The sequence below is a fragment of the Phocoena phocoena genome, chromosome 19 (genome assembly GCF_963924675.1).
Source record: "Phocoena phocoena chromosome 19, mPhoPho1.1, whole genome shotgun sequence".
In the NCBI taxonomy this organism is placed as follows: Eukaryota; Metazoa; Chordata; class Mammalia; order Artiodactyla; family Phocoenidae; genus Phocoena; species Phocoena phocoena.
Window position 1 is genome coordinate 13,664,442 of NC_089237.1, and position 26,515 is coordinate 13,690,956.

The following is a 26,515-nucleotide window of genomic DNA, read 5'->3' on the forward strand; positions in this document are numbered from 1 at the left end:
TCAGCACATGGTCAGGCCAAGCCAGGTACAGAGAAGTATCTTAGCCAGGTCCACCCTTAGTTTTTAAAGATGGTACAGAGTAAACAGCGAATTTCAGAATTTTGTACAGTTGTCTTCTTGTAGTGTTGCTGTTGAGAAATCTGAATCCATTCATTGATTCTTTGTATATAACCACTTTGGACTTAACTGGAAACTTGTAGAATCTTCTCTTTGCCTTCAGAGTTTTCTGCAGTTTCCGAGTGATAGGGCCTTGTGTGGGTCTGTTTTCATCCATTGTGTGTGTGGTGGGCACTTGCAATCTGACAGTTGAGTCAGTTCTGAGAACTTCCCTTGAGGACTTCCTCCTCTCCTTTTGCCTGTTGTATTTATCTTGAACTATTACTTTATTGAATGTTGAGCTTCCTATTTTGGTCTTCTGATTTTATCTTTTCACTCCAGTTTTCCTCTTTGTCCTCTTTGGAATGTGTGTGTGTGTGTGTGTGTGTGTGTGTACACGCGCATGTGTGTTACTCAATTTTTCTAGATTTCCTTATCTTGGTCTTGAAGCCCTACTATTTATTTTTTATATTCTATCACATTTTTATTTTCTAAGAGCTCTTTTGTTCTTAAAATCATCCTCCTTTTTAAAAAATCAAATCTTAGTTTTTTGTTTTTTGGAAATAATAATTTCTCTTACTTTCGAGGATGTTATTGATAGTTTTTTCATGTGTTTTTCCCCACAGTGAATGGTCTGTGTTTCTTCCAGGCTGCTGCTTCCTGCTGTGTGTATTGGTCTGTCTCTTCCATCCTCAGATGTCTATTAATCCTTAATTTTCTGCTCCTGATTAGCACTGCGGGATTATACAGCTGATTGGAAGTTCTGAGCAAGTGTGTAGGCCATATCAATTTTGAGCTTAATCGTTGGGTGATTTTCTTAATCTTTTTTCTTGGTGGTCCCTGATGTCACTCACTATCTTTAGTCCTTCCTTCTGAGCTGGTCAGGTGACCCAGAGAGGCCTTCTCTGGTGTTCTGCTTGGAGCATGAGGGTCTGGCTGGCTGGGTGGTGGAGGCGGGCTGCATTTGCTATGCACACCGCATTTACTGTGTACATAGCCACTCAGTACCTTGGTTTTCTGTACAGTACCTTTGTTCACACCTGCGCCTGGTGTCCCCTGGGCCAGAGAACCTCACTTTTACCTCCTGTAGAGACTAAACCTTTAGTGGCTTGAAGTGGATAGATAGGTGGCCTTGGGATCTGCTCCTAAAACAGCTTTCAAGCACTTCTCTGCTGTCGATACTCCCCTCCTCATTTTGGTGATTGTTGGTTCTCAGCTCCACCCTTTACGTTTCGGATTGGGCTTTCTTGGCTCTGGTTAAAGGCGGTTATCACTTGTCCATTTGCTTTCCTGCTTCCAAAAATTTTTTTGTTGTCTCTCTTATTTTCTCTAATCTTGTAAGTTTAAATCTTTAAAAATATTTCTTTAGTGGTTTTAAGAGGGTTTTCAAGAGGGAGCAAACTGAGATGTGAGGATTCAGTCTTTTACCTTAATCCAGAAACTGATATGAGAAGCAGTATATGAAGTTTTAAAAGTTTTAAATATACAAAGTATATTTTGTATGATTTGGTTTGGATCAGTTATTTTAAAATTTTGTATAATTTTTTTTGTTTTTTGCCCCTGTATCTCCCAAATATCTGGTTGTGGTGTTTATTGTGCCACCTTTCTCATATCATGCTATGGAGATGTAGCATGGAAACTTGTGTTGGCGAGGTCAGTACAAATGGAAAGATAACTGTAACCACATTTTGGTTTGAAGTTTAATGCAGTCTTTCATTCTATGTGAAAAGTCAGTGAGACTGCCTTTCAGGGAGCCTGGTGCTTGTACTCTCTAGATGTTCAGCACAGCAGTTTACAGACCCTATCCACTCAGTCTCATGTGCCTTCCCAGAAGGTCTCAGAGTCATCAGGATTGCTGTGAACAAATCAGGAAGTAAATGAAATTTATTCTGTGCTCCTGTTCTCCCATTCTTTTGTTCCCTTCCCTATCCTGCCTTTCTTCACCCTTTTTGGATGTTCATTCTCACTGCCTCTCACTTCATTCCCTGTGCTGCTGTTTTGGGCCCCAGACATCCCAAAGGTGCTTTGTCCACATATAGGTAGGCCTTGACGTCTGTAATGTAAGGCTTATCACACAATAATCAGTGGTGTAGGCCTTGGTGTTAGGGACCTATAGGTGGAACTAGTTGCTGATGGGTTAGTAATAACAATAGCCAACATCAACATTTATTCAGCACTTAATATATGCTGTACAGTTTTTTTTGTTGTTTTTTACATATTATATTTACGTAGAAAAAAAGGAAGTTAAAATTTCAACAGCTTTTTTTTTTTTTTAAACAAAAAGTATATCCCCAGCCAGGAAAATGGGTAAATCTAGAGAGATCCTCAAGGAGTTTATTAAACTGTCAACTTGCCCTGCGGACAGTAACAGATTTAATTTATCATTGGATTGAGAAGTTCATTTTTATTTTTATATAACCTAAATAGTAAATTTGCCTTTTCTCTGAAAATTTTATACACAATTTTATAACCTTCAAAAAGACAATAAAAAATCAAATTATGGGGCTTCCCTGGTGGCGCAGTGGTTGGGAGTCCGCCTGCCGATGCAGGGGACATGGGTTTGTGTCCCGGTCCGGGAAGATCCCACATGCCGCGGCAGCGGCTGGGCCCGTGAGCCATGGCCGCTGAGCCTGCGCGTCCGGAGCCTGTGCTCCACAACGGGAGAGGCCACAGCAGTGAGAGGCCCGCGTATCGCAAAAAAAAAAAAAAAAAATCAAATTATGTTTATAAATTTTTGTTATTTCAGTATATAAGAACCTTTTACTTTCTTTTTGACGTTTACGGTTTCACAATATATATCTTAAGTTTGTATCTTTATCCAGGTCATTTTTTTTTTTGTCTTTATCCAGGTCATTTATTACTAGACAGTTGTCATACAGAGTGGTTAAATATTAAAGCTCTGAAACTAGCCCTGGTTTGCATTCCTGGCCTTGTTAATTACAAGTTCTGTGTCATTAAAGCACCTACAACCCTTCTAAGCCTGATTTTTTTCACCTATAAAATGAGAATTGTCATTGCTTCATGAATTGTGAATGCTTGTATGTTTATTTATTTATAAAATTTATTTATTTGTTTATTTATTTATTTATTTATGGCCGCGTTGGGTCTTTGTTGCTGCACGCGGGCTTTCTCTAGTTGCGAGGAGCAGGGGCTACTCTTTGTTGCGGTGCGCAGGCTTCTCATTGTGGTGGCTTCTCTTGTTGCAGAGCACAGGCTCTAGGCGCGTGGGCCTCAGCAGCTGTGGCAGGTGGGCTTAGCAGCTGTGGCTCGTGGGCTCCAGAGCTCAGGCTCAGCAGTTGTGGCACACAGGCCCAGTTGCTCCACGGCATGTGGGATCCTCCTGGACCAGGGCTCGAGCCCGTGTCCCCTGCATTGGCATGTGGATTCCCAACCACTGCGCCACCAGGGAAGCCTCTGTATGTTTACTTTAGTAATCAAGACACTATTTGTGAAGTATACCTAGTATTTTTATTATTCTGTTATTTACTTTAACAGCTTTATTGAGTTGGGTTTTTTTTTGTTTTTGGCCGTGCTGTGCTGCTTGCGGGATCTTAGTTCCCCGACCAGGGATCAAACCTGTGCCCCCTGCAGTGGAAGCGCAGGGTCCTAACCCCTGGACCACCAGGGAATTCCCTGAGCTGTTTATTAATTTATGTATTATAAAATTCTATTGTTGTAGATATACAATTCTATAATTTTAGTAAATTAGCACTGAAAGTCCCACATCCCAGGAAACATTTTCTTCCGAGACAAATCCAAGTGGTTGGTTATTCCACATTTCAGTCATTCTGAAAGTGGTCTCATATCTGTTTACAGTTAATCTTACTCCCATTCTCAGCCTTAGAAAATCACTCTGCTGTTTGTATAAATTTGCTTTTTCTAAACATTTCATATAAAAAGAAACATAATAATATTATTTTGTATCTCAGTTCTTTCACTTAGAATAATGTGTGCCTTACAGTTTTCTAATAAGCATTTTGTATATACTTTTTTTCATTAACCCTCACAACAACCCAGTAATGTGGGTACTATTTTTGTACATTTTATAGATGAAGAACTAAACTCAGAGAAGTTAAATAACTTGCTCTAGGACTTGCCCAAGACTCTATGGCTATTAGGAAGTAGGACCTAGAATTATTTTTTCAGGACCTATTTATAAGGATATTCTCTTTTCTTGTTTCTTCTTTTCTTTTTTTTTGACCACACTGTGCGGCTTGCAGGATCTTAGTTCCCCGACCAGGGATTGAATCCGGGCCAAGGCAGTGAAAGCGTGGAGTCCTAACCACTGGACCGCCAGGGAACTCCCAAGAATATTTTCAATAGCTAATTTTATACTGTAGTCTAGTTTCCAAGCCATCATCTTGAGAAGTCGGCAATTTGCCTTGTTTTAGCTGTTAAAAGCAATGCTCATAACTGGGGGGAGAAAGATAGTATAATGGTTTTGGCTCTGTTGGGACTGGGTTTTTCTGAGATCTTATAAATTTGAAACACAGGCATTTTTAGAAAATATGACATAAATTAAGTGATGTTTTAAAAAAGTCCTGTTTCTTGATACTTCAATATCAGTATATAAAACAACACTCAGACAAGTAGAAGACCCTTTGAATGTGGTTAAATAGGTGCAAAGCTTTAAAATTACAGGAGTGAAAGGACTTAAGAAGGTACCCATGCATGGATTTGTGGTACATTACCAATGAAATGAAATAATCTACTTTTCTAAATAGAACAAATTCTTTAAATTACATGTTTGTCAGGGAAACTATTCACTTACATTTATTTGCTTTAAAAGCTTTAGTCATAATCTCTCAAACTGCCTTTCTTATTGCGTAATAAAGTACACAGAATTTAATGAAAATCTCAGATGAACAAGTATGATACTTTTTTTCATGTGTTGTGACATTTTGACTATTTTCTTTGTAAAAAGTCAGATACAAAGATTTTTTCAATTTTTAAAAATATTTATTTATTTATTTGGTTGCGCTGGGTCTTAGTTGTGGCTCACCAGCTCCTTAGTTGCAGTACGTGAGCTCCTTATTTGTGGTATGTGAACTCTTAGTTGCAGCACATGTGTGGGATCTAGTTCCCTGACCAGGGATCGAACCCAGGCCCCCTGCATTTGGCGCACCACTAGGAAAGTCCGTAAATATCATTGTTAATAATAATTGTTCCTTGTGAATAATTTGAGTAAATGTGAGATTTTACATCATTTTAAAATTTAGATCAAAACAATTTCCGTTTAAGCGCCCCCTTGTGGTAGATGATTTGTGGACTACTGATGAAAGTTTTGAAACCATTGTAAATTGCTCAGCTTATGTTATGTGGAGATCTGGTATATGTTTTCCCTGGAAGTCCAGAAGCTTAAAATGATAAATCAGTGGACTTATTGCCCAAGGGGGTTATGTCTAAAACAAAGTCTGGGGCAGTGAACACTTTAATTGTGATACCAATAGTTTATAGAAACTATTTTCCTCTTATTGCTTTTATTTGTTTAATACTCATTTAAAAATGTTATTTGAATAGGTTAGGGAATAAAAGAAAAGTTCTTAAACATCAGTTTATAGTCTACCTGAGGAACCAGGATACTTACTGAGCAAACAGTTTAGAGATCAATTTCAATCTGTTATGTAAGAGGGCCAGTCTTTCTTAAATATTGCTTTCATTCTATCAGTCCTTTGCTCTCAAATTGGGACTTCTAGTAAAATAGGAACTGCCAGATTAGACTAGCACCGTTTCCTGTCACTGTCTGTTCTGAATAAAATTACCTTGAACACAGCATTTTAAAACTCTGCATTTTTTCATTTTCCAGATGAACTAGTTTATGCTTTTTAACCTGTACAGCTTTCCACCTGCACCTCCACGTTCTACCATAAGCCACGTATTTACTTGCTGACTCAGTTGCCATCAGACCTACGCCTGTAATCCTTCTGCCTGTGCCCAGTTCTGCATACCAGCAGCCTCCTGGACAAGTCCGCATAGCAGGCACCTCAGATACAACATGTCTAACACTGCATGCATCACTTGCCCTCATTGCCTACCCTTCATTCAGTGTTGCCATCTTAGTAAATGGGATCACCATCCTACTGGCTGCTCAGGCTAGAAACCTGGGAATAGTCTTTTGTCCTATGTTGTTTGTTATATCTTTTAATTACCTCTTAAATATTGAATCCATTTCTCTCCATTCTCACTGTCAACATCATCTTGATTAGACTAGTTTAGTAGTCTCCAAACTGGTGTATGTGTAACTCCCCAATTCTCTTCTCTGTTCCATAGCTGGATGATTTTTTTTTTAATATTTATTTATTTATTTTGGCTGCATCAGGTCTTTGTTGTGGCACACGGGATCATTGAGTTGCGGCATGCGAACTCTTAGTTGCAGCATGTGGGATCTAGTTCCCCGACCAGGGATTGAGCCTGGGCCCTCTGCATTGGGAGCGTGGAGTCTTAGCCACTGGACCACCAGGGAAATCCCAATAGCCGGATTATTTTTAAAACAGCCATTCTGATCAGGTCTTTTCCCCCCAAGTTGAAAAACCTTTCAATTACATACTTCCATTTGCTCTTAACAGAAAGTTCACAGATCCCTAATTTTGTGTATTTATTTCTTTTGCTTCCCACCACCCAAAACAAAATCAATAAAAAGCAAACTAAAAACCCGCAAAGCCTTTCGACTAACCTATCCTTCAAGTCAGCCTATTTATGCCATTTCCTAGGGATTTTTCCCCTGAATTTCTCTCCCTCTTGCACCGTGAAACACATCTTTTTTTTAAAACACCCATTAAACTTGTAACTATTTGTTTTAAGGTAAATATCATATACTTCATCAGATGAAGAACATAATAGCAACCCTGCAGATTGCACCCACCACGTGCTGTCAGTGTTCGAAGCACTTTATGTGTTTTATCCTCACAACAGCATTTTGATGTAAGTACTGTCACCCCATTTTTCAGAGGGAGAAGTTGAGGCAAGAGAGAGGTTAAGTAATTTATCCAGTATCATACAACTAGTAAGTGGCAGAATCAGAATTCAGTCCCAGGCATTGTGACTCCAGAATGTGTGCTTTTAACCTCCTTGGGCTGCCTTTAATCTCTGACTTCTGAACCGCATTAGTTTCCTGTGGCTGCTGTAACAAGGCAAAGAGAGAGATTAACTTTCTCACAGTTCTGGAGGCTAGAAGTAAAAAATCAAGGTGTCAGTGGGCCCACTCCCTCCAAAGGCTCTAGGAAAGAATTCTTTTCTTGCCCTTTACAGCTTCTAGTGCCCCAAGTGTTCCTTGGCTTGCTGGCAGCATAATTCCAATCTCTGCCAACCTCTGTCTCTTCAAGAAAGTCTAGGCCTTTTCTGTCAAGTGCCTCAAAATTCTTCCAGCCTTTTCCCATTTCCAGTTCCTAAGCCACTCCCACGTTTTTAAGTATCTGTTATAGCAGCACTTCCTTTCCCAGTATCAAAATCTGTTTTAGGGGACTTCCCTGGTGGCGCAGTGGTTAAGAATCTGCCTGCCAATGCAGGGGACACGGGTTCGAGCCTGGTCTGGGAAGATCCCACGTGCCGTGGAGCAACTAAGCCTGTGTGCCACAACTGCTGAGCCTACAGTCTAGAGCCCACAAGCCACAACTACTGAGCCTGCGTGCCACAACTACTGAAGGCTGCATGCCACAACTACTGAGCCTGCACTCTAGAGCCCACGAGCCACAACTACTGAGCCCGTGTGCCACAACTACTGAAGGCCGCTTGCCACAACTACTGAGCCTGCGCTCTAGAGCCTGCAAGCCACAACTACTGAGCCCTCGTGCCACATCTACAAAGCCCGCATGCCACAGCTACTGAGCCCACGCTCTAGAGCCTGTGAGCCACAGCTGCTGAGCCCGTGTGCCACAATTACTGAAGCCCACATGCCGCAACTACTGAGCCTGCACTCTAGAGCCCATGAGTCACAACTGCTGAGCCCGCGTGCCACAACTACTGAGCCTGCACTCTAGAGCCCGTGAGCCACAACTGCTGAGCCCGCGTGCCACAACTACTGAGCCCGCGCTCTAGAGCCTGTGGACCACAACTGCTGAGCCCGCGTGCCACAACTACGAAGCCTGCATGCCACAACTACTGAGCCTGTGCTCTAGAGCCCACGAGCCACAACTACTGAGCTCGCGTGCCACAACTACTGAAGCCCTCATGCCACAACTACTGAGCCTGCGCTCTAGAGCCTGCGAGCCACAACTACTGAAGCCCGCGCGCCTAGAGCCCATGCTCCACAACAAAGAGAAGCCATTGCAGTGAGAAGCCCGTGCGCCACAACTACTGAAGCCCTCATGCCACAACTACTGAGCCTGCGCTCTAGAGCCCGCGAGCCACAACTACTGAAGCCTGCGCACCTAGAGCCCATGCTCCGCAACAAAGAGAAGCCACTGCAGTGAGAAGCCCACGCACCACAATGAAGAGTAGCCCCCCTTGCCGCAACTAGAGAAAGCCCACGCGCAGCAACAAAGACCCAATGCAGCCAAAAAAATAAGTTAAAAAATTAAATCACACAAAAAAAGCATGAAATCAAAATCTGTTTTAGTTTCCTAGGGCTGCCATAACAAATTGACCATAAAATGAGTTGTTTAAAGCAACAGGAATTTATTCTCTCGCGATTCTGGTGGCTAGATGTTTGAAACCAGTGTCAGCAGGATTGTTTCTTTCTGGAGGCTCAGGGAGACTCTGTTCCATGCCTGTCTCCTAGCTTCTTGTGGTTGCTGGCCTTCCTTGGTGTCTCCTGGCTCATAGGCAAAGGCACATGACTCAAATCTCTGCCTCCATCTTCACATCACCTTCTCCACGTGTCTCTTTGAATCCTCTCCTCCTCTTGTAAGGATAGCAGTCATTTGATTTAGGGCTCACCCTAAATCCAGAATGATTTCATCTCAAGATCCTTAGCTAATTACATCTGCAAAGACCATATTTCCAAATAAGGTCACATTCTACAGTTTCAGGTGGACATACCTTTTTGTCAACCCACCACACTAGCATTCCTCACTCTTATTAGTTTCTGTGGGTTTGTTTAGAAATGAAACTCAAAACGTACTGTTAGTCATTAACCTCCTACTTATCTTGGCTAAGTAAAAGCCAAACAGACTTTAAAATGTAGGCATATAATCTGTAAGTTTGCTATTAATTGTATTTTTGGCCCATATTTTCATTCCATTCTGTCCTCCCCTGTGACTTCAGGGAAGCCAGGCCAGTCTGGGTGTGCAGAAGGAACGTTGTAGAGACAGCGCTTCTGTAGAAACCAAATTCTAACCCCATAAACAAAGGTACTTACAAATTGATGTATATTCATCTAGGAAAGCAGTTGTCACTTTTACAATTAGAATAGATAATCTTGGTTATATAAACTGTGCAAACATGCCCAAGTACATCAATATTAAAACTTCTTTGAAAGCATTAGCTGTTATTGTTCACTCAGTTTTGCTACTTTATGCTTTTGATGAATTTATCCTTCTGTAGCTTCAAGAAGAAAATAAATGGTCATTGTTGAGTATTATCTTTGATGAGCAGAATGAAAAATAGAGCTATTTTTACTTTTTATTTTTTTTAATATATATTTTTGGCTGCATCGGGTCTTAGTTGCAGCATGTGGGATCTTTCATTGCATCTTGTGGGCTTCTCTCTAGTTGTGGCATGCTGGCTCCAGAGCGCATGGGCTCTGTAGTTGCGGCATGCGGGCTCAGTAGTTGTGGGTGTGGGCTTAGTTGCCCCGCTTCATGTGGGATCTTAGTTCCCCAACCAGGGATTGAACCCGTGTCCCTTGCATTGCAAGGCGGATTCTTAACCACTGGACCACCAGGGAAGTCCCCCAATAGAGCTGTTTTTAGAGGGACATTGACAAAACTGTACATTTAGGGGAAGAATATCAGGGTAGTGACGACTGGAAAACATGCTGTATGAGGAATAAAGTATTTGAGCATGTTTGGCCTGAAAAGAAAAAAAATGGGGTAAAATTATAGATATTGTGAAAGAGTTGATGGACTGTGTGTGGAGGAGGCGTTAGGTTTATTTCAGAGAATTCTAGCAGGCAGAATCAGGATGGACTGGTGGAAACACTAGGTGTGTGTCATCTCTTAAAAGGAAAAGACTTTCTAACAGAGCAGTTCCAATCTAGAATAGACTGCCACCATATAAAGTTGTGAATTCTCTGTTAAGATGAAAATTAAGATTAAAATTAAGTGTTCTCCGTTAAGATGGAAATTATGCAGATGCCAGCATGGGCTAAGTCAGTCAACTGATAAGGACCCTTTTAGTAGCCTGTGAGTTGCTTGAAAAATTGGACAGAATATCCATTTAATTAAATTTGTTCCCATAGCATCTCACTTTCATGTAGAAATATTATGCTTATAAATTGTTTTCTACCCCAAAAACGTTTTTATGTAGAATGTTTTTCTTGTTCCATTGAAATTTGTAGATATTTCTGAATCAAGAGGAAAAAAGCAAACAAGGAAAGAATTTGATATCATTAAACAGAGGGAAAATCCTTAAGATTGAAATCTTAGAAAACAAAGCATTAGGCTGTCCTGTAACTCTTGTGCTCTGTCAAAGCTCACTAGGTACTTTTTATTTATTTATTATTTATTTTTGGCGGCATTGGGTCTTTGTTGCTGCATGGGCTTTCTCTAGTTGAGGCGAGGGTAGGCTACTCTTCGTTGCGGTGCACGGGCTTCTCATTGCAGTGGCTTCTCTTGTTGCAGAGCTCAGGCTCTAGGCGCATGGGCTTCAGTAGTTGTGGTACGTGGGCTCAGTAGTTGTGGCTCGTGGGCTCTAGAATGAAGGCTCAGTACTTGTGGCACACGGGCTCAGCCACTCCACGGCATTTGGGATCTTCCCGGACCACGGCTCGAACCCATGTCCCCTGCATTGGCAGGCGGATTCTTAACCACTGTGCCACTAGGGAAGCCCCCTATTAATCTTTTTATTTAGAGGATTCTGACATCTTTAACATTTTAAATTGGAGTAGACCATTGTTCTCACTCAGTCATAAAAAGTCAGTAGAAATACCCACTGTAGAGTGAAATCTAGAGCAGCTTAAAAAAATGATTTTCAGAAATTTTTGTAAAAAGCTTCTAACAGAAATATATTAATATCATATGTCAGCAGATGCTGATTTGAAAGAGGGAAAACAGGGAGCCTTTATTAATCTCTTTTTCTTTAAAATTTTTGATAATTTTGATATCCTTTTATTTATCCATGATTTAATATATCCCTTCTTTGTTCAGAATTATTGAATGTTTCATTCCTGGAATTCTGCTACATTTTAATTTATTTACTACCTTACTAGTAACAATAATATTTTCTATTTATTGATTGCTAATGATGTTTTCCAGGCACTATGATAGATGCCTTATTATAATACCTTTATTTACCTTATAGTATCTTACAGTGTCCCTCAAGACAGGTATTGTTGTCCTCATTTTACTAGTGAGGTGAATAAAATGTCTCAGAGGCTCAGAGGAGTTGTGTCTTGTCCCCGTTCACATATCTCATTTAAAGCCATATCTTTCTTAAAGTGCTCTTCTTTCAGCTTTGTGAGTTTGCCTTTGAGCAGACAGGAATGTTAGACTCTTTCTTGTTAGATACCTCACACATACTCCTGAATGCTTCTGAATGACAGAAGAACTAAGTCACATATGTTTCTTGAAGTCTGGTCCTAGACATTAATTTGCCTTGTGTTTTTAGTTATTAGTGTTGAAGTCTCCACCTCTATTACAAGTGACTGGCATCTTTAGAGAGATTTAAGCAGGAAAAGAAGCTGCTGTGCTCTTCTCTCCAGTTTGAGCTTTGATTGTCCGTTAAGAAAGAGGGATGAGGCATTGTTACTTGATTGAGATGACTCCTTCAGGGACCAGAATTTAGCAGAGCATTTACACCATTTGGATGGAAATGTTTCTAAACTATACTGTAATGTGAACCTGCTCTGTACCTGCCAAGTACTGAACATAGTTTAAATATTTCTGGTTATTCTGCTCCTCGTGTTGTTACAGTGATGATCTTAAAGTTGATTGAAGTGTAACCAAGACTGTCCTCCACCAAGTACTCACACGCTCTGAATTTTAAGGTCATGTTTCTGCATGCCATGTTTTTAGATATCTTTCTTTGCTGCTATACTAATTCCTCTCTTCCCACTACTACAAGCAAATTATTTTATCCTAAGCTGCTATGGGCTAGGAAATCAAAATAATTAGAGGTTCAAATAATATGAGTACCTTGAGTTTGAATGAGACTTGATAGGATCCCTTATGAGCAAATATACTGAGCTTTAGTGCACAATCTTTGTGTGTTTTAACTTCCACTGGATAGATAAAATTGTCAGGTAAGTGCCATTTTGTCTAACATCAAAGTGTTTTTGTGCTTTTTTTAAACAGAGAAGAAGATACGGAAAATGAAAATGAAAAGAAAATTTGGTACTACAGCACAAAGGTCCAGCTTGCAGAATTAATTGACTGTCTAGACAAAGATTACTGGGAAGCAGAACTCTGCAAAATCCTAGAAGAAATGCGTGAAGAAATCCACCGGCACATGGACATAACTGAAGACCTGACCAATAAAGCTCGGGGCAGTAATAAATCCTTTCTGGCGGCAGCTAATGGTGAGAGGGAAATTTTCTTATTTTACTTTTTGTTACATTTCCTGGTATGAAATCACTACAAAATATGAAAATATATTGAAAATTTCAAGTATGATTATTTTAATTCTCTATATTTCATTTTCTCAAGAGGACCTTGTTCATCCTAACATAAATTGGGGATCCTGTGCATTTGTGTTTTGTACCTTGCCTTGCTCATTACTGATGTTCCCCAAATTATATTTGTTTCTTTCTTTAATTCAAGAATTTTATTAATAAACCTTTTAGGGAGTCCTATTTTTAATTATGAGAAATGGTATTCCTTTAAAATTTACTCTTCGCTTTCTTTTTTTCTAATAAACTTTTAATTTTAGAATAATTTTAGAGTTACAGAAAAGTTGCTAAGATAACACAGAGGGTTTCACGTACCCTACGGCTTGCTTCCCCTATTGTAACATCCTTTTTTTTTTTTTTGGCGGTACATGGGCCTCTCACTGTTGTGGCCTCTCCCGTTGCGGAGCACAGGCTCCGGACGCGCAGGCCCAGCGGCCATGGCTCAGGGTCCCAGCCGCTCCGTGGCATGTGGGATCTTCCCAGACCGGGGCACAAACCCGTGTCCCCTGCATCGGCAGGCGGACTCTCAACCAATGCGCCACCAGGGAAGCCCGTGGGGGCCACTCTTCATCATGGTGCGTGGGCCTCTCACTATCGCGGCCTCTCTTGTTGCGGAGCACAGGCTCCAGACGCGCAGACTCAGTAGTTGTGGCTCACGGGCCTAGTTGCTCCGCGACATGTGGGATCCTCCCAGACCAGGGCTCAAACCTGTGTCCCCTGCATTAGCAGGCAGATTCTCAACCACTACGCCACCAGGGAAGCCCCAGATCATGACTTCTAAATCTCATTCTCCAGGGGTTCCCTGGTGGCACAGTGGTTGGGAGTCCAACCGATGCAGGGGACGCGGGTTCATGCCCCGGTCCGGGAAGATCCCACGTGCTGTAGAGCAGCTGGGCCCGTGAGCCATGGCCGCTGACCCTGTGCGTCCGGAGCCTATGCTCCGCAGCGGGAGAAGCCACAGCAGTGAGAGGCCCGCGTACTGCAAAAAAATAAAAAATAAAATAAATAAAATAAATAAAATAAAATCTCATTCTCCAATTAAAAAAAGAATCAAGACTCCTTGAGAATTCTAGGGCTGGGGCAAAGAAAATACAAGGTAAGTCTGGAACGTCTTGCAGTGCTGGAAAGTGAGGAAGCACAGAAGGAAGGAAGGTGGGAAGGAAGTGTGTTTAAAGGTTACAGGATTCATGTTTTTAAAGGATACAGGACTTACCTGGAAAAGCTCCCAATGGCCAAAAGCTGGACCGATTTGAGCAACAAAGTAAAAATGATAGTATTGGATCATAACCCAAAGAACATTATTAATATACAGGAGTCTATGCTGATATAACTTGTGGTCTGCACCCATGCCGTAGTATCACTCCACCCTAGTTGAAAGAAAATTAGAGCCATTAGGGATATAGTGACTTCCAGAAAGTTATGGGACTAGAGAGAGATATGTTTCCAAATGGGCCTCTGTTTTCTCATTTTACAGTGGAGGCCTGAAGATTTAGTAGCCTACCCCCAGGCTCACGTAGTTAATTCAGGTCAGATCTGTGCTAGGTCCTGGGTCTCTAGGTTTTTGTAACTGTACCACACTGCCCAGACTGTGGGTCTGTGTCAGCTTAACAGGTTTTCTCCTATGGCAGAGGATATCACAGTAATCTATATCAATCTCAATTTTTAAAGATAGACTAATTTTTCTTTCTTTTTTTAAAAAGAAATTAGAGCCTATATTATCATGTATTTTCTAGAAGTGAAGGTAACCAAATCGATTGAGTTCTCTAAACATCAAAATGTTACTGGTAATGTTGATCCTTATTTCATAGTTCTTAATGCTTTTAGCAAATTTATCTTTAATAACTTGTATTGAAACTCTTAAGTGGCATTTGTAGTACTTTTATACTTGGTATATATGGAAACATAATTTTATTTGTTTTATTATAGAAGAAATTTTGGAATCTATAAGAGCCAAAAAAGGAGACATTGATATTGTTAAAAGTCCAGAAGAAATAGAAAAGGAGAAGAATGAGACTGAGAATAATAACTCCAAAGATGCTGAGAAAAGCAGAGAGGAGTTTGAAGACCAGAGTCTTGAAAAAGACAGTGATGACAAAACACCAGATGATCCTGAGCAAGGAAAATCTGAGGGTAAAAACATTATTTGGTTAAAAAGAAATATTTCATCAGTGTTACTTACAAAAACTCCAGTTTTACTTGCAAAATGAAAATGAATCTTTTTTATTGCAAACAACTATTTAATTTTACATTTCTGAAGAGATTAGGATACCCTTCCTCCATATATAACATGTACAGTCATTGTAATGAGTTTTATATATTGGTGGATTTACTATAATGTTATACCCATATCTCTATTTATACTTCTTAATAAGGTGCCATTTCCCTATAAGATTTTTTGGTGAAAATCACTGTTTTTATACCAGAATATACACTTTTGTATGTGATATAATACGTTCCTTTTTATGTTAACTACTTAAACATTCTTAATATATCAAATATTCTTAAATACCCTTTGGATTACCTGCTGCAAAATTATCCCAGAATCTAATTGCTTCAAAATGGCCATCGAATAGAAGCCAGGTTTTTTGGTGATCATTCATTTTTAGTAGTTGACTGAATGTGGCCATTTGTCCTAAAGCAATTTTAAAGGATATCTTTAAAGTTTTGTTGTGCATTTTACTGTAGAGCCAACAGAAGTTGGGGATAAAGGTAACTCTGTGTCAGCAAATCTTGGCGACAACACAACAAATGCTTCTTCAGAAGAGACTAGTCCCTCTGAAGGGAGGAGTCCCGTGGGGTGTCTCTCAGAAACCCATGATAGCAGCAACATGGCAGAGAAGAAGGTGGCATCTGAGCTCCCCCAGGATGTGCCAGGTACAGAGGGCAGTGTATCAATGCCTCTGTAATGGGGGGGAAATCCTTCCCTTTAGTAGTAAAAGCTGAATGTCACCTAAAACTTTAAAGTATGTGTTCATTCATGCTGCTTGCTTACATAAGTGCCATCCCTGATTGCTAAGTTGTCACCTAACATTTGGAGTTTGACAGATGTTCTTGCATTTAGTGCTTGAAACTCATCATAATCTTCATGCTTTTTAAAGTTCATTTAGCTGTTTTTGTCTAATAGACTTATTTTTATATTTTATCACCAGACCATAGTGGCAGATATTTTGGTTTTAAGTACTCACATACTAATGGCTCAGTGTTGAATGATTTGACCATTCCAATTCTGTATGTACTAACAGATTAATTTTATGTTTGCATGTGGTCATGTAAGTTTTTTTTTAACAACATCTCAAACCATAATGTTACAATAGAAACCCATTGTCACAATATATTTTGACATGAAAATGTAAATTAACCAGTAATAAATTTTAAGCTTTTTAAAATTAAATTCAAAATAAGTTATATCACACCAAGAATGTTATTATGCCTTTCCTTTTGCCTTTTTTAAAAATGAAAAAAAATTTTTTTATTATAGGAGCTGTGTGTATATTTTTGAAAAACAAATTAGAAAATTTAGATGAGCAAAACAAGAAAAAAAATACTGGTAATCCTATCAGAAGTCAATAATTATAGTTAATACTGTATTGGAAATCCTTAAAGAGTTTTTCTGTGTATTATAAGAATGTCATGTAGTTCTTTCCTTTTTTTTTCCCGCCTCTCTTTATTTTAGCCATTCTGGTAGGAACGTAAGGATATCTTCTTGTGATTTGAACTTGTAGTTCCCTGGTGACTAAGGATGTTGAGCTCCTTTCGTGTGTGTGTGTGTGCGTGCGTGCGCGCACCTATGTGTGTGTGTGTGTGTGTGTGTGTGTGTGTGTGTGTATATATATATATATATGTATTAGACATTTAGATAACTTCTTTTGAGAATTGCCTGTCAGTTCTTTTGTTCGTTTTCTATCAAGTGGTCTCTTTTTTGTGTGTGTGGATGTTTCATTGGCTGGGCTAAGTCCAGTCCCTCTACTCCATCCTGACTGGAAGCAAAAGTTTCTCCATTGATATTTTTAAAAATGTTAACCCAATCTCATCATATTCCTGGAATAAATACAACTTGGTTGTGATATGTTCTTGCTCTTATGTATTGTTGCATTTCATTTTTTAATATTTTGTTTAGGATTTTTGCGTCAACTTTCATGAATGAGATTGACTTGCAATTTTCTTTCTGTGATAATGTCTATGTCAGGATTTGATGCCTAGATTATGCTGGCCTCATAAAATGAGTTGGTACAAGTTCCCACTTTTCCTTTTGTCTGCAAGAGTTTCTGTGGGTTGGTGTTATTTTATTCCTTAAACGTTTGCTAAAGTCTTCTGGTCCTGGAGTTTTCATTGTGGGAAAGTTATTAATTGTAGATTTCATTTCTTTGGTAGATAGTAGGCTATTCATATTTTCTGTTGTTTTCTTGTGTCAGTTTTAGTAAATTTTATTTTTCTAGGAATCTACCATTTCATTTAAATTTAAGATTTTATTTACATAATAACATCCTATTTTTTAAATGTCTATAGCATTTGTAGTGATCTCTTTTTTCAGTCGAGAAATTGGTTATCTGTTTTCTCTTAATCATTTCATAAGACTATTAACAATTTTTATGAGTCTTTAAAAAATAACTTTGGGCTTTGTTTATCCTTTCTATATTTTTTCTAGGTTTTTATCTTATTTTTATTTCATTCCTTTTATATTTTTTCATTTTTGTGAATTTTTCTTCCCTGTCTTTTTTTTTTCAAAACCACTCTATTGAGGTATAATTAATATACAAAAAGCTGTACATATTTAATATGTACAACTTGATGAGTTTGGAGATATATACCTGTGAAACCATCACCACAATCTATGACATAAACATATCCATCACCTCCAGAAGTTTCCCATACCCTCTTCTTTTTTTTTTTTTTTTTTTGCGGTACGCGGGCCTCTCACTGTTGTGGCCTCTCCCGTTGCGGAGCACAGGCTCCGGACACGCAGCCTCAGCGGCCATGGCTCACGGGCCCAGCCGCAGGGCATGTGGGATCTTCCCAGGCCGGGGCACGAACCCATGTCCCCTGCATCGGCAGGCGGACTCTCAACCACTGCGCCACCAGGGAAGCCCCCTCTTCTTTTTTTTTTTTTTGGTTGTGGACCATTTTTAAAGTCTTTATTGAATTTGTCACAGTATCGCTTCTGTTTTATGTTTTGGTTTTTTGGCCGTGAGGCATGTGGGATCTTAGCTCCCTGCCCAGGGATTGAACCTTCCTCCCCTGCACTGGAAGGCAAAGTCCTAACCACTGGACCGCCAGGGAAGTCCCTCTCATACACTTTTTTTTTTTTAACATCTTTATTGGAGTATAATTGCTTTACAATGGTGTGCTAGTTTCTTCTTTATAACAACGTGAATCAGTTATACATATACATATATCTCATACCCTCTTTATTATTTTTTTCTTCTAGCTTCTTAAGATGGATGCTTTGATTATTTTTTATTTTTTCTATGTCTATTGTCAAGGCTGTAAATTTCCCTCTATGTACTGCTGTAGCTGCATCTCACAAACTTTAATATGTTATTTTGTCTTTATCATTCAGTTTAAAATACTTTCTAAATTCTATTATGATGTGGTTTTTTTTAACCCATTGCTTTTTTAGAAATATATTGTTTAATACTCAAACATTTAGAGATTTTCTTTTTAATTAATTAATTTTTGGCTGCTTTGGGTCTTCATTGCTGTGCACAGGCTTTCTCTAGTTGTGGTGAGTGGGGGCTACTCTTCCTTGCGGCCAGTGGCTTCTCTTGTTGTGGAGCACAGGCTCTAGGCATGTGGGCCTCAGTAGTTGTAGCATGCTGCTCAGTAGTTGTGACTCTCAGGCTGTAGAGCTCAGGCTCAGTAGTTGTGGCACATGGGCTTAGTTGCTCTGCAGTGTGTGGGATCTTCCCGGACTAGGGCTCGAACCCATGTCCCGTGCATTGGCAGGTGGATTCTTAACCACTGCGCCACCAGGGAAGTCCTAGAGATTTCTAGTTATCTTTTTTATTGATTTCTAGTTTAACACACTGTAGTCAGAGAACATTCTGTACATGATTTATGTCCTTTAAGATTTGTTGAGGCTTGTTTTGTGGTCCAGCATTTGGTTAATGTTGATGAACTGTCTCATATACACTTGAAGAGGATGTCTATTTTTAGTTTTGGGGTGCAGTACAGAACAACTAGGTCAGGGTTTTAATTGTGTTGTTGAAATCTATATGTTTGCTATTTTTTTCCCCTCTATGGAAGATAATTTTTTTTTAACATCTTTATTGGAGTATAATTGCTTTATAATGGTGTGTTAGTTTCTGCTTTATAACATATGCAAGATACTTTTAAGTTATTTCTATTTACTGTGGGGTTGCCTTTTTATCTTTTAAATATTTTTAGTTTTTGCATTATATAGTTTGAGCCTGTGTTGGTAGGTGCACATAATTTTTATATTGTTGAATTAACTTTATCTTTGTGAAATGTCCTTTATCTTTAATAATACTACTAAACTACAGAAGCTTTCTTTTGATTAGCATTTGTATTTTATATCTTTTCTGGAATGGAAAGATACTTAAAAATAACCCGAGAATTTAAAATCTCTTTCAAAATACATCTACTTTAGAATTTCTTTAGAAATATATACACACATACGTATACATATGTATGGATATGCATATTTATTTATTTCAAGCTGTATTTTGTCAAGTCCTGTCAGAGAGCACTATCATTTTCTTATGATAGACGACATTATGCAAAAGAAAAATTATGTCTGTGGTCTGAAAATCTAAAGGAGTGAGAACATAAGAAAAATGGGCAGATTTCATGATTTCAAATTGGGTATGATTCAGAAAGATTTTATGTGGCTGAGATTGAAGTTTAAACTGAAAAGTTGGGCCATATTTTGGGAAATGTTTGTAGACATCACTTTAGAAAGTTAATCTCTGGGACTTCCCTGGTGGCGCAGTGGTTGAGCGTCCGCCTGCTGATGCAGGGGACGCGGGTTCGTGCCCTGGTCCGGTAGGATCCCACATGCCGCGGAGCGGCTGGGCCTGTGTGCCATGGCCGCTGGGCCTGCACGTCCGGAGCCTGTGCTCCGCAACGGGAGAGGCCACGGCAGTGGGAGCCCCGCGTATTGCAAAAAAAAAAAAAAAAGTTAATCTCTGAATATCTGTTCCTGAGATTTTCCACCATTGCATCTGTATTCCAGACATTTCACTTCAGTTCATGAAAATGGTTATGTTGCCAAAAATGACCCCTTATAGCAAGTGTACTGTTTATTATTCAGTATAACTTCTTTGTAGTTAACAAATAGCTCAATTTCAGAATTACGCTTTCGTTCTGGATTTTAGATTAGAAACTTTTGTACCAGGTTGCCAGTTTTTCAGTATATAAGGAGAGACAGGGACATGTGTCTTTCTAGCATCTTAACCTCAAATGTACTATTGAGAATTTGTATTCAAACATATAATGAAGACAGCATTTGTTTTATTAAAGTTATGCCTCTAGATTTAATGACTGGGACTAAGAAAATAGCAGCAGTAGATAAAACTGGCTTTATTTCCATAACTATTTATAATTGCTTTGAAAGTGTTTCCATGGACATATTGAAAGTCTAACATCTGTAAAGTTGAACTATAAGAACATATTAATTTAACCTGTTTCTTAACTTTTTGGAATAACGACATCTTAAAAGATAGTACTTTGCTTTAGGTTTGGATTTTATTGTAAGGAAATTAAGTGGAGGTAAGAGGCTGCTGATATTGGATGCTGAACTGATGTGCTTCCCGTTTACTTTTACCTCATTGAGTTGATTGATAATGGCTTTTAGAGGTTCTGCAGCTAAATATTACTTTTGTTTCTTATTCTTTTTTTTTTTTTTTTTTTTTTGCGGTATGAGGGCCTCTCACCGCTGGGGCCCCTCCCGTCGCGGAGCACAGGCTCCAGACGTGCAGGTCCAGCAGCCACGGCCCACAGGCCCAACCGCTCCATGGCACGTGGGATCCTCCCGGACCGGGGCACGAACCCACGTCCCCTGCACCGGCAGGCGGACTCCCAACCACTGCGCCACCAGGGAAGCCCTTCTTATTCTTTTAAATGTGTTTGGTTTTAGCTTCTAGTGTAGAATATTTGAACTGTGAGGACTATTGGTAGGTGATAGTTTCTTTGTGGTGTTTTAAAGCAAATGCTTGAGATTTCTTTAATCCTAATGAAGTAAGGATGTAAAGAGTTCTAGAGCAATTCCTCTCAACTGAAATGGACAAAAACTTAAGGCAAATTAACTTGGGACAAGTCAACAAAAAAGCTATGTATTATGAGTTATGATAGTCCTCAGCTTGTTAGCACCTTGAAAGTTTAAATGGACAGATTCTGAATTCAGTTTGCTTTCAGTGGGGTAATGTTTTTTTTTAAGATCAAAATACCTTGGGATGGGATTGATTGCCTATTCTTTTATGAAGTACCATTATCTTCCTAATAGCAGAGAGCACTTTCTATGAAGTATTTTAAGATACGATTAGGTGGAATCTCTTAAGTCCTATCCCAGAGTTACTGTCTTGGTTAGAACCACACTTGGGGTGTATTGTATGCTGAAATAGTTTTTTGTGGGCTAGTCTAGAACCCAATCACTTTTTATTATACTTCTGTGAGAAAATGCACTCTGAATTCTGAGCTCATAAATGAGGAGATGTCTATATACTGTTTCATTATTCGAGAAGATGATTTTTAGACAATTATAAATTAAGAATACAGCACATTTCAAAACTAGATCTACAGATGTGAAAGGAATGATTAGTGAGGAATTTGATGCTATTCATGTGAGACTTCTCTTCCAAATATATGCATTTTCCAACATGAGTTAGTTGATTATATTACTGTTTTGCAGCTGTCAGATTTTAAGTTTGCCATTTCTGTCTTTCATGTAAAATTTTCTTATTATGAACATGCACGAAAGTTAAGAGAATAGTATAGTGACCCCTCCCCCATATTTTAACACTTAGATTAGAAAATCATCAATATTTTGTCATACTAGTTTTACTCATGCTTTTTTTTTTTAACTGCTTTTTTGAGTGGGGAGGACTCAAATTTTTAAAAATCGCCCCCCTTTGACCCCATGTGTACACTATTAGATAAATCATAATCCTCAGTTAATTGCACTCATCATTGGTCATTACATAGTCCCCCTTAATTTATTCATTCACGTTTGAAATGATCTTTATTAATGAAATAAACACCTAGGAACCTGTCACCCAAAACAGAAGTCTAAGTCCTGCTTTGAAACTCACCTGTATCGAGCCATCTCCCCGTTCTCATCGCCTGCATCCTTCTACCCTACCTGAAGTGATTGTCACCCTGAATCCTGTGTTCACTAATATTTTCTTTCCTTTTTATAACAGAAATCCAGTAGAATTAAGACTATTGATACTAGAGATCAAAGTGATGTATAGCCCACATAACTGTTGCTTCATTGAGTTGATCTACATGGTTTGCTAAAAACTATGTATTTCTGTTTCTTTATTTTATTTTATTTTATGGTACGCGGGCCTCTCACTGCTGTGGTCTCTCCCATTGCGGAGCAACAGGCTCCGGATGCGCAGGGTCAGCGGCCATGGCCCACGGGCCCAGCCGCTTCGCGGCATGTGGGATCTTTCCAGACCGGGGCACGAACCCGTCCCTTGCATCAGCAGGCGGACTCTCAACCACTGCGCCACCAGGGAAGCCCTCGGTTGTTTTAAACTGTGTAGCAAGTGTGTTAAGTATGTCTTATTAAGTGTATGTGTTAAGTATAACTTCGGGGAACTTAATCTTTTCGCTTTATATTACTAATATAATGTTGTATGTTGCTGGAGTTCTTTCACATTAACTGTATTACAATACTCCTCTGTGTAACTATACCACAGTTTATCCCCTTTCCTGATGGTGTGAATTTGGGTTGTTTCCTTACTGCAGTATTCTAAAGCAAATCCCAGACCTCATGTTATATCATACATTTCTAAAGAATATGGACATTTTCTTATATAATTACAGTGCCATTATCATTTTAATAAAATTGACAGCAATTCCTTACTGTCATCTACTATCCAGTCAATTTAAATTTCCTCACTTAAAAAATTTTTTTTAAACATTGGCTGTGTTTTAAATAACTCCAAATAAGATCCCCACGTGACATGACATTTGGTTTTATATCTACTGAGTCTCTTAATCTAGAGCATTCTCCCCTTCCCTGACTTTTTAAAGAATCCTAGTATATCCTACTATGGAATATCCCACATCCAGGATTTTCTTTCCTTCTTAGTGTTTAATTTGTTCTAAAGGCTTGATTAAATTCATTTTCAACGACTTTTGGCAAGAATACTTCATAAGCTGTGTTCTGGGTATTTCACATCATATTGCATCAAAAGGCTCATTGTGATGTCTGTGTGTTTTACCTTTACAAATTCTAAGATTGATCAGTGAGTTCAAAATCAGCTGTCTATTTGGAAGTTATAGTATATGATTTCTAGTTCTGTAATTTTTTTCAGTATTTTTTTAGCTGGAATTCTTCTCTAAAGAATTTTCCCTCATTAACTAAGTCTATTTGAATACCTTGAAATATAATTAGAGCAGAAATAAATGCTTAATTATTTCTCTTAAAATCTGATTTTCAGAGTCAGGAGTTGGTGTCCAGTTACCTTCAGTGGTGATTTTTAAGTTATGAACTTTGGGGGGAGGGGCATGATTTTCTCATTTTAAGTATCTGTTTGAACTCATGGATCTTTATGTATGCAGTTTGTTTCAGTCAGTTGTAGTTATCATTAATTTGGTTACATTGATTTTCAGGAGGCCCTGTATGTTGGATTTTGAGTCCTTTTTGCTGTGTATGACCCCAGTAGTCTCTTTTTTGCTTTTTTGCTTTTTGGCAGAATAAGATGTATGCGGCTTATCTTATACATTTCTTACCCCAGACCTGGAATCAGAATTCCTGCAAGAAGCTCTGGTTCCTTTTTGTGGGAAATGATATTTAGAGACTGTCATCTGGGCCCAAGAATATTTACTGCTCTTGGGCTCTCACTGCCTCTAGGCTTTTTTTATTGGGTAGTGTTAGGAAATAGGTATTTTGGAAAAGAAAAAAACCAATTCATGTTGACATTTCAAATTCAGATTGAGGATTGCATACTTAGTTTCTTTTTTTACACTTGTATCTCTTTTCCTTTATACTGAATGCCTTAGTTCCTAACAACAGTAACTTAATTATATACTTGCTTTATCCTGTTATAGATGTCCATTAATAATATATATTATTTTTATAATTATTGTTAATATCCTGATGGGCATTAATAACAGTAACAAGAAATGATTTAAATAGCATAGTAATTTCATAATACCAATATTATTGCTCACAGTAAGACTACTGAACCGCATTTAAGATTTTTTTGCAGCTCTTTATCTTTATACCATATTTCCAGTAAGAATGTATGGTCAAAATTCTGTGTTCCAAAGTCACTTGAAATAATCTTTTTCTCTGTGTGGTTATGCCAACAACTTGATACACGACTAGGCTGTTTTCTTTCAGTTTTTAGGGGCTGCATTTCTAACTTGAATTTTTAAAAAATGTAAAACATTTACGTGATTCCAAAGTCAAACTTTGTAACTGTTATCTATTCAGAGAATTTCCACTTTCATCCCTTCGTTCTCTAGGTAACCATTTCCTTCCTTTCCCTTACAGGTAGCTATTTTTATTAAGTTTTGGTTATTCTTCTAGTGTTATTTTTTTTTTGTATAGAAAAGCAAAATATGTGCATAAATTCACATTTCTCTCCCTTTCTTACATGAAATTAGCATACTCTAAGTACTGTTCTGCATCTTTCTTTTTACATTTAATCTTGAGATCATTTCATATGTGGATATAATGATTTCCTCAGTCCTTGTTATGGTGCATGATATTTTATTGTATGTACCACCTTTTATTCAGCCAGTGCCGTATTGATGGGCATTTTGTTTTTTCCGGTCTTTTGCCATTATAAATAGTGCTACGGTGAATACCTCTGTAAATATCAGTAAGTAAGTAATTTAGTATTTTTGCCAGTGTATTTCAGGGTAGATTGCTAGGTTAAGAGTAAATGCATCTGTAATTTTTCTAGATATTGTCAGTTCCCTTTTATCCAGTTTGCACCATTTTACAGTCCTACAACAATGTGTGGCAGTACCTCTTAACCCACCGCCTCTCTACCTGAGTGTATCACGAGACTTGGATTTTTGGCCAGTCTGGTAGCTGAGAGGTAGTTTCTCTATACGATTTTACTTTGCATTTCTCTTACTTTGAATTAAGTGAGCATATTTCCATGTTTAAAGACCATTTTTCTTTTTCTTTTTCTTTTTCTTTTTTGTGGCTGAATCGCATGGCTTGTGAGATTTCAGTTCCCTGACTAGGGATTGAACCAGGGCCCTTGGCAGTGGAAGTGCGGAGTCTGAACCACTGGACCGCCAGGGAATTCCTGCCATTTTCATTTCTTTCGTCACTGTTCATATATTTTTCCCATTTTTCTATCAGGTTGTTGGTTTTGTACTCAAAAAAAAATTTAGGAGCTCATGATGCATTACAGATAGCCTTTGTGATACACTGTCGACGACTTTTAATTTAGGGGATTGATTTAAAAGGTATCTTAATAGTGGCAAAATGAAATGCACAGGGAGGCTCTAGATTTCTGAACTGCCGAGGAAAGACCTAGACTTTCAGTTCATGGTAGTATTCATTTTGATATACTTTTAGGAACTATACTCCTAGTGATACTATTATATTGGTCTTAAAATTAACAGTCACTTAGGCATTACCTTCTAGTTAAATTTGGGGGTATAGAATTCAGGCAGAAAACCTTAGAGATAAATAATCCTGTTTAATTCTGTTTCGAATACTGTTTGAATACTTTATGAAAAGTAAGAATATAAACTTCAGATTTTGAGGCATTTTCTTCACAAAATCACTTCTGCAGTATCTGGCACATCATAAATTTTGTGAGATTGTTATATCACTTTATTATTCTGAAAGATTGTCTGCTTTGTACTATACACTAAGGTGATAAGAGCCTGAGTTAATACTGGGAGACTTAAAAAACAATTCATAGGATGTTGTTTGCAATTTTTTTCATACATTGCATTATTCATACATGAGCAGCTTTTTAAAATCTAGCTTTGTAATGCAACCCTAAAACAATTAAATGTCTTTTCTGACAATTAGTTGTTTTTGATGTGATTTCCAATTTAAAAATCAGATATTCTATTTTTCTAGAAGAACCTAACAAGACATGTGACAGCAGTAACACTAGTGCTACCACTACCTCCACCCAGCCTAATCTGGAAAACAGTAACAGCAGCAGTGAACTAAATTCTTCCCAGAGTGAATCTGCTAAGGCAGCTGATGATCCTGAAAATGGAGAAAGAGAATCTCATACACCTGTCTCTATTCAAGAAGAGATAGGTAAGAATACACTTCATACATTGAAAGGAGCTTTTTTATTTTTTTAATTTTTTAAATAAAAGTTTGATGGGGGTGGGAAGATTTGGATTTTGTTTTCCTTTTTTTTTTTTTTTTTTTTAAACACAAGTGACACTTGCACTCAGTGTTTTTGTTTTAAAAAAATAAAAAAGCACTTGGGAAAAAATACATCTTTTTCACACCCCCTCCCCAAAGGTAACCACCATTATTTGGTGTGTAACATTTTATATCTTTCTCCGTGCAGTTACATTAATGTATGTATG

The 26,515-nt window shown here is 38.4% G+C and overlaps 1 protein-coding gene across 1 annotated transcript in view; it reads left to right on the plus strand.

Moving 5' to 3' along the window:
- BPTF (bromodomain PHD finger transcription factor) overlaps positions 1-26,515 on the plus strand; it is a 134,178-nt gene that overhangs the window by 35,951 nt on the left and 71,712 nt on the right. The window contains exons 3-6 of the mRNA XM_065896814.1: positions 12,486-12,709; positions 14,726-14,929; positions 15,485-15,673; positions 26,046-26,234. Of these exons, the coding sequence (XP_065752886.1) occupies positions 12,486-12,709; positions 14,726-14,929; positions 15,485-15,673; positions 26,046-26,234 (806 nt within the window). The remainder of the gene's footprint in view (positions 1-12,485; positions 12,710-14,725; positions 14,930-15,484; positions 15,674-26,045; positions 26,235-26,515) is intronic.